Source organism: Podarcis erhardii (assembly GCF_964252035.2).
Source record: "Podarcis erhardii genome assembly, chromosome: 8".
In the NCBI taxonomy this organism is placed as follows: domain Eukaryota; kingdom Metazoa; phylum Chordata; class Lepidosauria; order Squamata; family Lacertidae; genus Podarcis; species Podarcis erhardii.
This window is the reverse complement of record NC_138499.1, coordinates 15,888,587-15,904,905: the sequence shown is the minus strand read 5'-3', so window position 1 is coordinate 15,904,905 and position 16,319 is coordinate 15,888,587. Positions and strand designations below refer to the sequence as shown.

At 44.8% G+C, this 16,319-nt stretch overlaps 1 protein-coding gene across 4 annotated transcripts in view; it reads left to right on the top strand.

Moving 5' to 3' along the window:
• The window catches only part of COL14A1 (collagen type XIV alpha 1 chain), a 135,436-nt gene that overhangs the window by 50,088 nt on the left and 69,029 nt on the right, over positions 1-16,319 (top strand). For all 4 annotated transcript variants that reach the window (XM_081873916.1, XM_081873917.1, XM_081873919.1 and 1 more), the window contains 5 exons: positions 879-1,008; positions 8,066-8,211; positions 11,591-11,720; positions 14,643-14,782; positions 15,902-16,028. In XM_081873916.1, the coding sequence (XP_081730042.1) occupies positions 879-1,008; positions 8,066-8,211; positions 11,591-11,720; positions 14,643-14,782; positions 15,902-16,028 (673 nt within the window). The remainder of the gene's footprint in view (positions 1-878; positions 1,009-8,065; positions 8,212-11,590; positions 11,721-14,642; positions 14,783-15,901; positions 16,029-16,319) is intronic.

The window sequence follows — 16,319 nt, the reverse complement described above, 5'->3', positions numbered from 1 at the left end:
CAGGTCCATTTTATCTGCTTTTGGCCTAATCAATCTGTTAGACTTCATGGCTTTTTAGGGGTGAGACTTGTGGCGATCACACAGGGTCCCCGGACGTTTCACCGTCTATGGATTCCTGTGGCACCACTTTATTTCTCGCTGCCACAACCCAGGCCCTACCTGGTACAATACTGAGTCCAGTCAGGGTTAAATTGGAACATAAACTTCTGTTTATTTATTGCAGTTTAACAAGCGTGTGGTTTCATAAATGGTATCGGTCAATTACAGTCATGGGGTGCCTATCCAGACCTTATAACTTCCGCTACCAGCTCTCACTCACTAAACCACCTCTCAGATATTTACTTGTCTTCCTAGCCCCTAACTGTTCCTGACTCATCTTATTTCTCTACACTAACTCAACCTACCCACAGACTCTATCCCAATTCAATCCCACTCCAACCAACCACCCAAGGAACTCCCCCTTTCGCCCCTCCCAGAGCTGGGTTTATAGCCCCTCTGACTCCACCCCCTGGGTTCTGATTGGGTAACTTGTTTAACTATTTCACCTCCAGCACTCTCATATGTTAACGTCACAAGACTTTGGCACCTAAAATGGCTGCCGTGCTCTCGCGCGAGAAAACGGGATGCCCCGTTTTTTTCTGGGACACTTGTGGGTTATGGGATGCCTCTAATTTGGGCAGGGCATGAGTAGAGGACTCTTTGGGGGGGGAGGTGGAAATCATTAGTGACTGCTAATCAACTGGTATTCTCTCTTTCACCAGTCACTTCTCTTTCTCCTGGACTCGTGTTAAGGCTCATTTCCAGGCAAAGGAGAAAGCCTGATTTGGTATGAATTTGAAAAAAAATCTTGATTTGATTCGGTCTGTCTCTTCCTACAGGTGGTTGTGCATGGCAGTGATTCAACGGCAGTACTGAAAAACCTGATGTCTATAACCGAATACCAGATCGCTGTTTTTGCCATATACATTACTTCTGCCAGCGAGGGCCTCCGGGGTACTGAAACTACGCGTAAGTAATGGAACAGAACAAAGAGTCCGTGCATATCTGTTTCTGAGCTGTGCCGAAGCTGGATTCTTTCGGCCCTAATCAGGCATTCGAAACCTTTGATGTGATGAGACAGAACAGTGACAATTCACTAGCTCTGCCTGCCCCCCTCCCCTGTAGCCTTCCCGACTACCCTCCACAAGTTAGAGGCAAACATCTGCAGTGGAAAGCCTGCTCTGCTTGGAAAATCCAGGTTATGGAATCCATGTAGAGCTTCCATGGGTTTAAAAACAGGCTCCCCACTCCAAAAGATCTCCCTCCAGCTGGTGGAGGGTGATAGGAATGTATTTGAATCAGGAATGTATTTGGTTGATGAAGCTGGTACCTTGCTTCTCTTTCTCTCTCTCTTTCATTGCATGAAGGATTTAGAACACCAGAGCAGGGTTTCTGCAATGCTTCTAGTACATTTGGTAACTCCAGGTTTAAGAGCATGAGAAGAACCTGCCGGATCAGGCCAGTGGCTCATCTAGTGCAACATCCTGTTCTCCCGGTGGCCAATGGGAAGCCCACATAGGTTGAAACCTGTGTCTGATATTGCATCAGATTTGAAAGTTTGCTTCTTTCCATGTCTTTCGGGCTGCTGCTGTTTCCTTCCCCCCTGTCATTCTCCTCTAGATAAGTTTACCTGTGAAGGTGCCCCTCTCCCATGGTCAGGCTATATAATGCTGCTTTTAAAATGTGAAATCTGAACAGGCGATGGGTGCTCTCTCAAGAAAAGTTATCGGGGGAGAATCAGAGGCAACCCTGTCATGTCAGAGCAAATGCTTTACTTTCTTAATGAGGCAGTGAAGCCCATTCATTGGGATCTGACCACCTTACTTTCAAATAGAGTCGTACTTGCATGAGATAGACCCCTCTGGGAATAAGCTAAAAGCTTCTGCATTGGGAAAATTGTTAGCATATGAACTGTTTTCTCTGACATAGTAACTTCTTTGTTTTCAGGTGAAGTCTGTTTCATTTAAGAGCCACCCCTTGTAAAAAGTGCTTGTAAAATTAACCACAGGCTTACCTTGCTGTCAAAAGAACCCCAAGTACTGTAGCTCCAGCCTCAGTTTGACTTTTCACCATGCATGAGGCTTAAAGTGTTTCTTGTTCCAGTTGGCTTGCGATGAGAATGTTAAATCCACATTAGCCATAACCCACATTTGCATTATGAGTTCCCAGTGGCGGAGCTTCATGCTCCAGCACCAGGGGGCAGAGAGCAGGCAGGGGCGGGGCTGGTGCACATCCTGAGGGCACGGCACCCAGCGTGGGAGGGGGGCAGCTGCGATGGCACCCTGTCAGGATCGTGCTGCCAGGGGCGGTGCGCTCCCCCCCGCACTCCTCTTCCTCTTCCTCTGCCAGTGCAAGTTCCTACACTCTGGTTTCTGCACTAAGAACAAGTGGCCAGAATCAACCCTGAAGCCTCACTTGACCAGCCTAGGCCTATGCCAAGTCTAATACAGTTCAGTAGGACTTAAAGGTAAAGGTAAAGTGACCCCTGACCATTAGGTCCAGTCGTGACCGACTCTGGGGTTGAGGTGCTCATCTCGCTTTACTGGCTGAGGGAGCTGGTGTACAGTTTCCGGGTCACGTGGCCAGCATGACTAAGCCGCTTCTGGCGAACCAGATCAGCACACTGAAACGCCGTTTACCTTCCAGCCGGAGCGGTACCTATTTATCTACTTGTACTTTGAGGTGCTTTCAAACTGCTAGGTTGGCAGGAGCAGGGACTGAGCAACGGGAGCTCACCCCGTCACGGGGATTCAAACCACCAACCTTCTGATCGGCAAGTCCTAGGCTCTGTGGTTTAACCCACAGCGCCACCCGCGTCCCTTTTCTTAGGACTTACTCCTAAGTAAATATGCACTGGATCACAGACTCGTTGTGCTTTCACTCAAGAAAAGCACACCTGTCCTTGGGGGCCAGCTTTTATCTTGTTGCTTGTTGCTGACTAGTGAGATTAATCCTCCAGACACAAACCAGCAGGCCTCCTGATAAGAGCTTGCACTCCAACTCCTCTCTTCTGATTGATTCTAGGTTGTGTGAGTAAGGGAATGGAAGGTCTGCTTCCATACCTGGCGCCAACCCTCAGCTATCACCCAGGAAGGAGTAATTATGTGGTGCTTGTGCCTAGCATGGTATTTCTAGAAGTGTGTGTGTGTGCTCTGCATTCCAAGCACCATGCAGAAAAGGCTTTTATTTATGCTTAAGCAACGTATCTTTAGGGATGCCATAGATGCTTTTAAGAGGTTTGTGTCTTGACATGCTCTTACCTACGGACCCAGTTTTATATTTCTTTTCTTTTCTTTTCTTTTCTTTTCTTTTCTTTTCTTTTCTTTTCTTTTCTTTTCTTGGAAAAAGCAGTAAAGCAGTTTTGACAAAAACTGCTGCCTTATGGGGGCAGCTGGATGCGAGAGATTTCCTGCATCTTGCTACTTCCTCGGTGCAAACCTCAAAAGAATCTGCGTACAAATGGAGGCCCGTGTCTCCTGTGACTGGCAGAAGCTCTGGGGCCCATCATCTGCTAGCCAAACCTTTAATCGGAAATGCCATTCAATGACATTTCAGGACTGAGCCTGAAAAGCAGGTGGTCTATCTCTGAGCTTATACCCTGCCCTCACAGGGATGCTGTGGCGCTGTGGTCTAAACCACCGAGCCTCCTTGGCTTGCCAGTCGTAAGGTTTGCGGTTCGAATCCGTGAGATCCAGCAGTTCGAATCCATTGCTCTGTCCCAGCTCCTGCCAACCTAGCAGTTTGAAAGCACACCAGTGCGAGTAGATAAATAGGTTCTGCTGTGGCGGGAAGGTAAATGGCGTTTCTCTGCTCTCTGGCTTCTGTTGCAGTGTCCTATCATGCTAGAAGCAGCTTAGTCATGCTGGCCACATGACCCAGAAAGCTGTCTGTGGACAAATGCCGGTTCCCTTGCCCTGAAAGCAGAGATGAGCGCCGCACTCCATTTGTTGTTGTTTAGTTGTGTCTGACTCTTCATGACCCCATGGACCAGAACACGCCAGGCACTCCTGTCTTCCACTGCCTCCCGCAGTTTGGTCAGACTCATGCTGGTAGCTTAGAGAACACTGCCCACCCATCTCGTCCTCTCTCGTCCCCTTCTCCTTGTGCCCTCCATCTTTCCCAACACCAGGGTCTTTTCCAGGGAATCTTCTCTTCTCATGAGGTGGCCAAAGTATTGGAGCCTCAGCTTCAGGATCTGTCCTTCCAGTGAGCATTTGGGGCTGATTTCCATAAGAATAGATAAATACTATTCACCCCATAGTCGAATTCAATTAGACTTAACCGTCCAGGGGTCTTTTACCTTTTTTAGCTATACCTTGCTCTGTTGCATCTCTCAATCCAATCACACCCGAATCACACACAACAGAAATGCCTCCCACCGAGGGAGGGGCAGTGAATCATACAGAGACACTGCGGGCAACATCTGTGTAGGTGGATTATTTGGGTTGTCATTTATCACAGCATGCTGGCAGGTCCCAGCGCACTCATGTGCCCCAACACTGGGAAGTATTGAACTAGGGCATCAATGCTATGTATGCTTCTTTGGGAATCAGCGCCATTGTTCCCAGTGGGACTTACTCCTGAGCTGACATGCATTGGATTGCACTGCATAAGAATTAGGTTATCTGTAGGCCAGGATGTGATCCATCCCGGTCAGGATTTGGTTAATGAGTAACTCCGTGGTAATATTGCCGCATACTGACGCAGTAACATCCCATCCCATAGCACCTGGCGCACTTTCAAAGTCACTTTTCAAGTTCTGACTAAGCCCAGCCCTATACATTTTTCAGAACTGATCGCACAACTGCCCAAGGCTGAATGTCTCCAAGCGCCGTTTTAACAAATCTTTGCTTGAGTGTCATAAAGCAATACTCTTGAAATGTGCAAATAATTAATCACTCCATTTCAAATATATATATTAATGCTGCCTTTGGGAGTTTGCGGGGGGAAATATAGTTTACATTTTTGACCTCGCTGGAAGATGGTGACAGATTAAAATAAACAGCAAATATGAAAACCCACACATTTGTGCATAGGTTGCAGGAAATGAAATCTCGACTGAACAGCGCGGCCAGCCATGGAGATAAATTAATTCATGCCATGAGCATTTGAGACATGGAAAATATTAAAGATAAGTGCATACTTGGTGTTGGTGGTGGGGTGGTCAGACCAGGGATGGAAAAACTGTGACTCTCTAGATGAGCGGTTCTCAACCTGTGGGTCCCCAGATGTTGTTGGACTACAACTCCCATCATCCCTGAGCTCTGGCTTTGCTAGCTAGGGGTGATGGAACTTGTAGTTCAACAACATCTGGGGACCCACAGGTTGAGAACCGCTGATCTAGATATTGCTGGCTGAGGCTACTGAGACTTGGGAATCTAAGAGCATCTGGAGAGACACAGGTTCCCTGCGCTTGTGTAGAGAGAAGTGGTCAACAATAGCATCACGGGAGACCCTCCAGAGCACCTGAAGAAAGTATGACCTTGGGATGGGTTATGTGTGTGAAATTGGATTTAGTTTGCATTTAAATGAGAATATACGAGATTCACACTTTCCAAAGCAATATGAAGCATCCATCCTTCAAAAGTTGCACTTATCTGAATTTTGCGATGTAGTTCGCCAATCAACCAATGTTTACAAAAATGCATATATAAGAGGAAGGTGGGCATAAAAATGAATATGTTAGTACAAATAACATTTTTTAAAATTGCTGAATTGGGAAGGATCGTCTGGTTCCACCACCTGCAATGCAGAAATCCCACAGCCCTGAAATTAAGAGTGTCATACTCTACGACTGAGCTGTTTTGGGATTATATTGTTTGCAGTTCTTGTGTTGCACCTATGGGGAAGACTTGGGAACCCCAGAGGGCACAATCCCCATAAGTTCAGGGTGAAGGGATTCAACAAGCTCAGCCAATGCTGCGTGTGAATGGAGCGTGATCCTCGAACAGGTGTGTGGCTCTCTGAATGCTTTTGGACTCCAACACCCATCAACCCCAGCCAACATGGCTGGGGATCGGGGATGATGGGAGTTGTAGTCTAACAGCATCTGGACGACTACAATTTACATGTTCCTGCTTTAGAAGATACCTTAGTACCCTTTGGAATGTGGAAGTGATGGGTTGTTGTTTTTTGCAGCTAACGTTTGAAAATCCTTGTATCATACCTGGGGCAGCCAGTTTTTTGGCATGCAGATAGGTGTGATGCTTCAGTTGGCCAATGGAAACAAAGAATTGGAATATATTGTTACAGAAATTGGGTTCCACCCCAACACTTTACCAAGCGGTAGTAAGATTTCAGGGGGATTCCAGGCGCTCACCTAGAGTCTGTGCTGCTTTGGAGAATCAAGACGCGGCACAGACTGTTGTAGCTTTAAGAAATATGATTTATTCACATATTTACACCTGAGTTTAGATGGAGGGAGTCCAGATCTTACAGCATGGTCCTCTCAAGAGGGGCTTGTTCCCCACAGCACTTGAGACCAAGGCACTATACCTGAAGGAGCGTCTACCCCCTATCGTTCAGCCTGGACACTGAGGTCCAGCTCCGAGGGCCTTCTGGCCGTTCCCTCCCTGCGAAAAGTGAGGTTACAGGGAACCAGGCAGGGGGTCTTCTCGGTAGTGGTGCCTGCCCTGTGGAGCACCCTCCCATCAGATGTCAAGGAAATAAACAACTATCTGACTTTTAGAAGACATCTGAAGGCAGTCCTGTTTAGGGAAGTTTTTAATGTTTGATGTTTTATTGTGCTTTTAATGTTGTGTTGGGAGCCGCCCAGAGTGGTTGGGAAACCCAGCCAGATGGACGGGGTAATAATAATAATAATAATAATAATAATAATAATAATAATATTTATGCTAATGTGACATTCCCAAGACCACATCCCCTGCTTGTATCATATGTATATACAGAGTGCAAAAAGCCTAAATACAGAATTGCCTGTGTTTAAAATTCATCCAAGGCTACATCTGTATTCTGACTCCTACCACAATATGGTAACATATTTGGTGAAATGTAGGGAAGTTTTAAATGTTTGATGTTTTATCATGGTTGTAATATTCTGTTGGGAGCCGCCCAAAGTGGCTGGGGTATAAATAAATTATCATCATCATCATCATCATCTCCTAATTCTGCTGTTCCTAAAAACTGAGCCTCCTTTATTTGTGTGCATTCTAACGGTCAGTTCTTTTGATGCTTTGAAGTACTAAGGGCTAATTCCCTCAAGCATTAGCTAACAAATTTGACTTCATCAACACTTGTTGATTGACTGGGATCAAAGACTTAAGAGTTTACCCAGGTTAATTAACTCTTCATATTCTAACTGCTGATGCTCAGAAGTAGGAACACACATTCCTACTTACACATGGATCTTGACCAGGCATAGGCAAACTCCAGCCCTCCAGATGTTTGGGACTACAATTCCCATGATCCCTAGCTAACAGGACCAGTGGTCAGGGATGATGGGAATTGTAGTCCCAAACATCTGGAGGGCTGGAGTTTGCCTATGCCTGATCTTGACTGCATTCTCAAAGTCTGGCACACAGGCTTTGCACAATAATTAAACTCCCACAAACCCCTCTCATAACCCCTTTTCTATGACACATTGAGACTGTCTTATAACATATCCCAGTTATAACATCCAAGTTCTAATGAAATCCTAATATCTACTAAACCTAAACCTTTTGCACCATGGCTCTATCACCATATTCATCCCAGTAAGATAAATGAGGAATCTAACAGAAAAACAAGAAACATGATCCAAAATGAAGAAGAATTAGAAGTGCAATGATATTTTCAGGCAGTACCTCCCATGCATATGGCAGCGCAAAAGAAATAAGCTATTTTGTGCCTCATTCATCTTAAAGTCCTTGCATCGGTAATTTGCTGCGGGTCGTCCTGGTCAGCACCGTTCAAACAAAGTTGGTTGTTCATTCCTGACAAAGAAAGCCTTGAATTTACTGTTAGAGAATGATTTTAATTTCAGCTGCTCTCCTCTAAGTAACTGTATCTTGTTTCCCACCCCCTGCAGTCGCCTTGCCAATGGCCTCAGATCTGGAGCTGTATGACGTGTCTCACAGCAGCATGAGAGTGAAATGGAACAGAGTAGCCGGTGCAACCGGCTATATGATTCTGTACGCTCCTCTAACCGATGGGCTGGCTGCAGATGAGAAGGAGGTGAGCTTGGCATCAACCAGAAGAGATGTCTGTGGGATATGAATGTTTGTGGAATAAGGTCATGGGTTCGAGCTCCACATTGGGCAAAAGATTCCTGCATTGCAGGGGGTTGGATTAGTGTTGGTGCTGACCTTGAAAGCCCTAAACGGCCTCGGTCCTGTATACCTGAAGGAGTGTCTCCACCCCCATCGTTCAGCCCAGACACTGAGGTCCAGCGCCGAGGGCCTTCTGGCGGTTCCCTCATTGCGAGAAGCAAAGCTACAGGGAACCAGACAGAGGGCCTTCTCGGTAGTGGCGCCCACCCTGTGGAACGCCCTCCAGATGTGATGGAAATAAGCAGCTATCTTATCTTTAAGACATCTGAAGGCAGCCCTTTTTAGGGAAGTTTTTAATATTTAATGCTGTATTGTTTTTAGCACTTGATTGGGAGCTGCCCAGAGTGGCTGGGGAAACTCAGCCAGATGGGCGGGGTATAAATAATAAATTATTATTATTATTATTATTATTATTATTATTATTATTATTTACCATTGCGGGCCCTTTCAATCCTATGATTCTAAGGACATGATGGATCATCTCTTCAAAGTGTGTGCTTATTTTCTTGAAAAGTCCCACTGCCTCCACAAGACACTTTATTAGGACTTATATGTTCTTCTCAAAGCAGGATGTGTAGACAGTGCCTGAGCCTTGTTGCTGTGTGGATGGGTGTGTGTAGATTTTTTTTTTTTTTGGCTGCAGAGGAGAGAGGTAAAACTCCTCCCCTCCCAGCTTGCTGTGCTCACAATTAGCACTGGGACACCCCCCATACCTGTAATTAATCGATTAAAGAAAAACCAAAGATGGGATGTGAGGGCGATCTGGCTGCGACATCTGTCACCCCATTGATCGCCAGGGTTGATTTGGCTGATCTGGCTGGCTAGGCGGGTGTCCCCTTCCTCCCTCACTGCTCCATGTGCGTCCCTCCCGAGGATAGCTCAGTTGGTTAGACCATGGTGCTGATAACACCAAGGTTGCAGGTTCGATCCCTGTATGGACCAGCTGCATATTCCTGCATTGCAGGGGGTTGGACTAGATGATCCTCAGGGTCCCTTCCAACTCTACAGTTCTATGATTCTAGCTGCGCGCTCGGTGGAAGAGGACGACCATCCCAGATAGAAGGAGTGTACCGTTCTTCGGTCAAGGGTATACGATAGCTGCGCTCCCCTGCTAGAACCTCCAAACAAGAAAAACCAAAGATGTAGCTGCATTCTACGCATGAAACATGTTGTTTGGCCCTTGGTAATTTCTAAGATTTAGTCAGAATTAGAGACAAAGGAGAGTATTGATTCATTACACATTTAAAGTCACCCCCCCCAAAAAAATTTCCACTTTCTGAAACTACATGTGAATCGAAGCACATGTGAATCGAATTCACACACATCTGAATTTTGCAATGCAGTTTTCCAACTGAACAAAGCTTATAAAATAATGTATATATTAGTGGCGTATGTATATATTAGCCAGGAGTGCTTGGCGTTCTCTGGTGCATGAGGTCACGAAGAGTCGGACACGGCTAAATGACTAAACAACAACAACAATATATTAGTGGAAAGTGTACATAAAAATAAAGAATTTATTGAAAACAGCATACCGAAATGCATTGAATTAGGGGAAATTATTTGCAGAAATGTTTCACATTAGCTAAGATGGCATATAAAATGTATTTATTAGGATAAAACTTCATTGAAATGCTGATGAATTTTCATTAGGACTTTTTTAAAGGGTGGGAAAATCACAAATAGCTGCAAAATGTAAAGAGTTTAATTTAAGATCAGCAGAATGAGAAACTGCGAGGACTGAAATCTACAGATCCTTCCCTCCATTGTCAGAACGAGTATGCATTTTCTTGACTTGGTGAACAAAATCTGCCCTTTTAGACAGTGTGAAGGGGCACCATCTCTGCCCCATTGCTCAGTTTGTGTGTTTGAAATTGCATTTATTCCCATTCAGAGAAGGAGACTTAACAACATGCAAAGGCATGCAAGGCTCTGGTAAGGGTGTAGAGAGCTCGCATAGACTTGTGCTTTGTTCTTTGCATGATCTGTAGCTATGGGCATGTACCCCCTTCAATGAAAACTTGCTGAAATCAGCAAGCTCGAGAACCTCACCCTATAGACAGATTTTCAACAAATAAATCAGTCTTTATTATTATTATTATTACTACTACACCCAGTGAAGAAGCTCAAGGGGACAGAAATACTCACTTCAAATTGCAAACTGCATTAGCAGTAACTAAACCTCGCCCTATGGAAATAATTCTTAAATGCACTAATCATAGCTGCCATCTCCACAACCATCTGGTTCCAGCTGCCATTTTGAGGTGTGTTTTCTTTTATTGTTGCAACAACAACAACAACCGCAATCTCACAAGAGGAACCTTGAGGCCTTTTGTGTAGAGGTCTCCTCCTTCTTCTCCTCCTCTCACCTGTATACTGGGTGGTTATTTCTAGTCCTTAAAACGAACCATTGTACTGTGTCTCTATGGGCAATACAACATGTACCTTGTTCTGACTCAAGACCAGATCCCAAATAGTACTCCCACCTCTGGATAAAGCCAACATTTTCAAAGGTCTTGTTGTACCATTAAGACACCAGTTCCCACCTTCCCCTGTCTCTTTCTCCATCTTGGTACTGGTCCCAGAGGCAGATTTCTTCACTCTTATGCATCGCCAGTGTGGTGTAGTGGTTAAGAGCGGTAGTTTCGTAATCTGGGGAACCGAGTTCGCGTCTCCACTCCTCCACATGCAGCTGCTGGGTGACCTTGGGCCAGTCACACTTCTCTGAAGTCTCTCAGCCCCACTCACCTCACAGAGTGTTTGTTGTGGGGGAGGAAGGGAAAGGAGAATGTTAGCCACTTTGAGACTCCTTCGGGTAGTGATAAAGCGGGATATCAAATCCAAACTACTACTCCTCCTCCTCCTCCTCTTCTTCTTCTTCTTCTTCTTCTTCTTCTTCTTCTTCTTCTTCTTCTTCTTCTTCTTCTTCTTCTCCTCAAGGCTGGCCTTGTATGTTCTTCCTCAATTACCTCAGTTGCTGCTTCTCCTCTGCAAAACTGTATCAGGAGGCAATGATTTATGAGGGGAAGTGGCAGACAAAGAGGTGTTTAACATTTTCCCCATAACACACCTCTGCCCAGTTGTCATTTGTCTCCTAAGAGTTCTGGATCTGTGATTCCATGCCCTCCTTACTTGGCTTTGCAGAGGAGACTTTCAAGCACCCAATATTGACTAAATAAATAAGGGTTCTCCCCTCCCCTTGGGGAATAAGGCCTTCCCTCTCCCCTTTTTATGCTGCTTCCTTGGTTTATATATGATGAACCATCCTTTTGTTTCATCCACAGATGAAAATTGGAGAAAGCTCAACAGACATTGAACTGGAGGGTCTTCTGCCCAACACAGAATACACGGTCACGGTTTACGCCATGTTTGGAGAGGAAGCCAGTGACCCGCTTACAGGACAAGAAACAACATGTAGGTGATTCAGTGCTCCAGGAGCAAAACTCTAGGAGAGGTTTGCGTGTTTGAAAATGAATTTCTGGCATAGAATATTCATTCCCACAGGGATTGTTAAGGGAAGGCAGGTGGGCACCATTTATGAATATCCCCCAGAACCACCAAAATATCTGGTTATGATGGAGTAGAACAAAGTAACCACAATGCATTGCTTCTTCTTTTTGTTTGTATTTGGTTTTAAGATATTGAAGATCATTGTCCTGCTAATTTATCCTCCACCAGGGCCAGGGCCTTCTCAGTGATGGCTCCGACCTGGTGAAATGCTCTGTCCCATGAGACCAGGGCCCTGCAGGATTTAACTTCCTTCCACAGGGCCTGTAAGACAGAGCTATTCCACCTGGCTTTCAATTTGAACTTAGCCTGACCTTTTATTCCCCTTCCTTCCCTCCCCCTCCCCTTTGTATGAAGATTACCCGCTCTGGGATCTCACAGCTAATTCTCCCCTGGTCTCCACGCTGGCCCAAATAGAACTAATTTAGCCAGCTAGCCCTGATGATCATCTAATGTTTATTGGATGGATTTTCCCCTTAAATTGATTTTTGAATTCTGAATTTATTGTTATGCATCTTTTATACTGTATTTTATGCTGTTTTTTGTTGCATCAATTTTAAATTTGTTGTTAGCCGTCCTGAGCCTGGTTTTCTGAACCGTGAAGGGTGGGGTATATAAAAAAAAATTATTATATTAAACTTACCCTCCGTGAAAATATTTTCTTTGCCCCCCTGTGCTGGAACACAGAGACCTGCCTTATGCTGAGTCACATCATTGGTCCATCTAACTCAGTATTCTCTGGACTGATTGGCAGCCGTTCTCCAGAAGGTAGCACCCTTCCCCATGCCATATAAAGAAGCCGATTGGACTAGCAGTTCTTACATCACTGCACCTGAAACAAACATGACAGTCTGGAGTGGCTAGGCAAGCTGGGTACCATACATTTCTCTGTCTTCCATCACTTAGGAATGGTCAGGGGCCTTTAAAGTGATTGCTTCTTCCTCTCAGCATCCGCTGCCTGAGGCAGTCATTTCAATTTGCCTAATGGTAGGGTTAGCCCTGGCTAGACCACTCAGATGCCCGATCCCCATCATGTACTTTTTCAATTCATGGGGGAGGTACATGTGAAACTCCATAGGTCCTTGTCATTAAAGGTAAAGGGACCCCTGACCATTAGGTCCAGTTGCGGACGACTCTGGGGTTGCGGCGCTCATCTTGCTTTATTGGCCAAGGGAGCCAGCGTACAGCTTCCAGGTCATGTGGCCAGCATGACTAAGCCGCTTCTGGTGAACCAGAGCAGCGCACGGAAACGCCGTTTACCTTCTCGCTGGAGCGGTACCTATTTATCTACTTGTACTTTGTTGTGCTTTCGAACTGCTAGGTTGGCAGGAGCAGGGACCGAGCAACGGGAGCTCACTGTGTCGCGGGGATTCGAACCGCTGACCTTCTGATTGGCAAGCCCTAGGCTCTGTGGTTTAACCCACAGCGCCACCCGCATCCCTGTCCTTGTCATTACACGTGTGTAATAACATGTAAGGCACAGTTCCAGCGGAAATATCTCATGTGCCGTCTCTTTGATTTCATGCCAAACCAGTGTTTTCATTTTTGCATGGCTTGCCCTGAACATTTTCCTAGAAAATTGTGTCTAAAGCCAGAAGTTTCTCAGCTTGCACGTTTTTCTGTTGTGTTATGAAAGGATCCAGACTTTTTCATTAAAAACAGCTTATGCTAGTAAACATGTAGTCATGAAATCAGAGAGCGAGTTGCATGCAACGTTACAAATGTGTGCAAGGAAAAGAGGTTTAATAATGTAAATAATACAGCCTTGTGAGACTGTGGTTTTTTTTTTCTGAGGGGGTAATACAGTGTTTACTCCTTCCCCAGCTGACTGGGTTGTTGTTGTTTTTGCTCATAATTGCTTGCAACTGCTTTCTTCACTGTAACAAGGATGGGAGAAACTGTAGTCCTCAAGATATTCCTGGACTCCAGCTCTCATCCAGAAGTCTAAGGGTACCTACGCATCATACTATTTAAAGCACACGACTTCTTCCAAAGAATCTTGAGAACTGTGGTTTATTCCTTACAGAATTGCAGCTTCCAGTACCTTGGACAAACTACAGTTCCCAGGATTCTTTGGGGGGAGTCATGTATGTTGTGTTTGCAGCCAGAGATGATGGGGACTGTAGTCCAAACAGTCTGGAGAGTTTCTGATTTCCTCTCCTTCCTCTATTGGATTCTAGATGCATTTTTCTCCATGAGAAGAGGGATGTGGCAGACACAGAGCCATAATTTTGGTCGAGAGGGACACTAAGTGTTGGTGTACATAAACCGCACTTAAAACTCTACCTGGACAGTTCTGCTTTCGACTGCCAGGGAAAGAGGGATTTGAATGTTTGGATTCCTTCCGATGAAAACAAATAAATAACCCTCCACACAGGAAAAAATAGCATACCGTATTTTTCCGTGTATTACACGCCCCTGTGTATAATGTGCCCCCTGTTTTGGGGGACTCCAAATTAAGAAAATGGGAGGAGATTGTATCCGTGTATAAGATGACCCCCAATTTTAAACATATTTTTTAAAGGAAAAAACCTAGTCTTATACATGGAAAAATGTGGTATATGGCATGTATGTACTTTGTTACATGGGGAGAAAAAGGCATACAACTTGCACATTTTGACAACATTCCCAGGGGCTGATTACATACCAGCTGTTGGAATGATTGCTGACTTCCATTGAAGTCATTGGGACTAATTCAGCTTGAATTCAAGCATATGGAGTTCATGTTTTCTTTTCAATGTGTTTTTTTCTTTCTACATGTTTAAGAGATATAGATTTTTTTATTTTTTAAAAAAGTTTGTAATTTGAACTTCCCTCTACCTTTTGCAGTACCTTTAAGCCCACCGCAGAACTTGATGTTTTCAAATGTGGGACACAATTCAGCAAAGATAACATGGGATCCTGCTTCTAAAAAGGTGAAAGGCTATCGGATTATGTATGTCAAAACGGATGGAACAGAAACCAATGAGGTAAGCAGATTTTTAGAAACAGGTGTTGTTGTTTTTAAAGGAGCAAATGTATTATGAAATTCCTGTATCTGATTGCAATCTGCCAGTTACTGATATCATAATTAGATTTAGTACTTCTCTTTGGGTAAAGAACCACTTCAAAGACCTACAGAAAGCTCCATACCTAGAGAGATGCCAAGGAATGTCACTCACAAGATAACCTTCTAGAAACTCAGAAGATGCCATGAAATATTTAAATAAATCAATTTAAACAGCAAAAAGCCACAGAAGGGGCAAAATTGACTCGAAAAGAGAGGGAAAAACTGCAAAAATGACTCGGAAAGATCAGGAAAACAGCTAGCAATCTCAGGAGTATTTTTAACTGCAATCCCATGATCCTTTGAGGACTGTGGAGAGTTACAGTTCGAGAAAGGAGGTTTGGAGGGACCAGTTGGATGGTGTTTACAAGCTTTTTAGAAGGTTCCCCCCCTCCAATATGCGATTTTACGTTTGTGCATGGTGCCCAGGAACATAACCCCTGCCTAAGTGGGGAGACACCTGCAGTTTGTTTGAAAAATGTGTTTCAAGGCTTTGAAAAACGTACATAACCTGGATTCCACCCTTGCTCCCTGAGTCCATCTTTATTTTCTGTTAGCGCTGATGCCAGATTTTCCTCTTCCTCGCTACCAGCCCTGTGAGTGGAAGGTAGGACAGACCTTTCCAAAGGCAGTTAAGGAGCAACTGCACGGCTCTTGAAACAGAAGCGCCATTTTGCGGTTTGTTTCTTTTAAAAACACATGTTGTGCAGGTGCTCTCCCTTCCTTCCAAGCCCTGGTGGTCCATTTCAGCAGCAGGATCTGGTATTTTATGACAGTAAACAGGAGAGGGGTATAGCACCCCCTTTTTCTCCCTCATCTCTCCCCTGTAGCTGAAGGAGAGGAGAGGAAGCAATCCGTTTCTTGCTTTTGCCAAACCACTGAAGGGTACATTCTGGCACCCAGAAGGCTTTCTTCAGCTGTTAGGAAACTCACACAGCTCAATACAAGCCTGCCTTTTGCATCCTGATGTAGACGGTGCAAGCCAGCTGAGTCTTGCCTTGAGACTCTCCACATGGTTGACGGCACTCCTTTTATTTTGCAGGAAGAGGTTGGCCGTGTTTCAACACACACTCTGCAGAGCCTGACATCCCTCACTGAATATACTGTTGCTATTTTCTCCCTCTATGACGAAGGGCAGTCTGAGGCACTCACTGGCAGCTTCACCACGAGTAAGTCTGGCTCCACTTCTGAAAGCTATCCAAGCACAACCGTAATATTCCTTTGCTTTTCCGGAAAGAAAAGTAATTGCAACAGTCTCGCACTGCGATTTTATTTTTTTTTAAGGAAAAAGGAACGTAATAACTCCTCGACTATTCATTCACTCAGCAGTTTAGAAACTTGAAATTAAAAGAAATGCAAATAGGCATTTTTGTCCGATATCTTCTAATGGTGGCTACAGAAAGAAAGAGAAGCATTTAAATATTGGATAGCTGGAGGCAAGTTGGGTTTTGCCAGTTTGC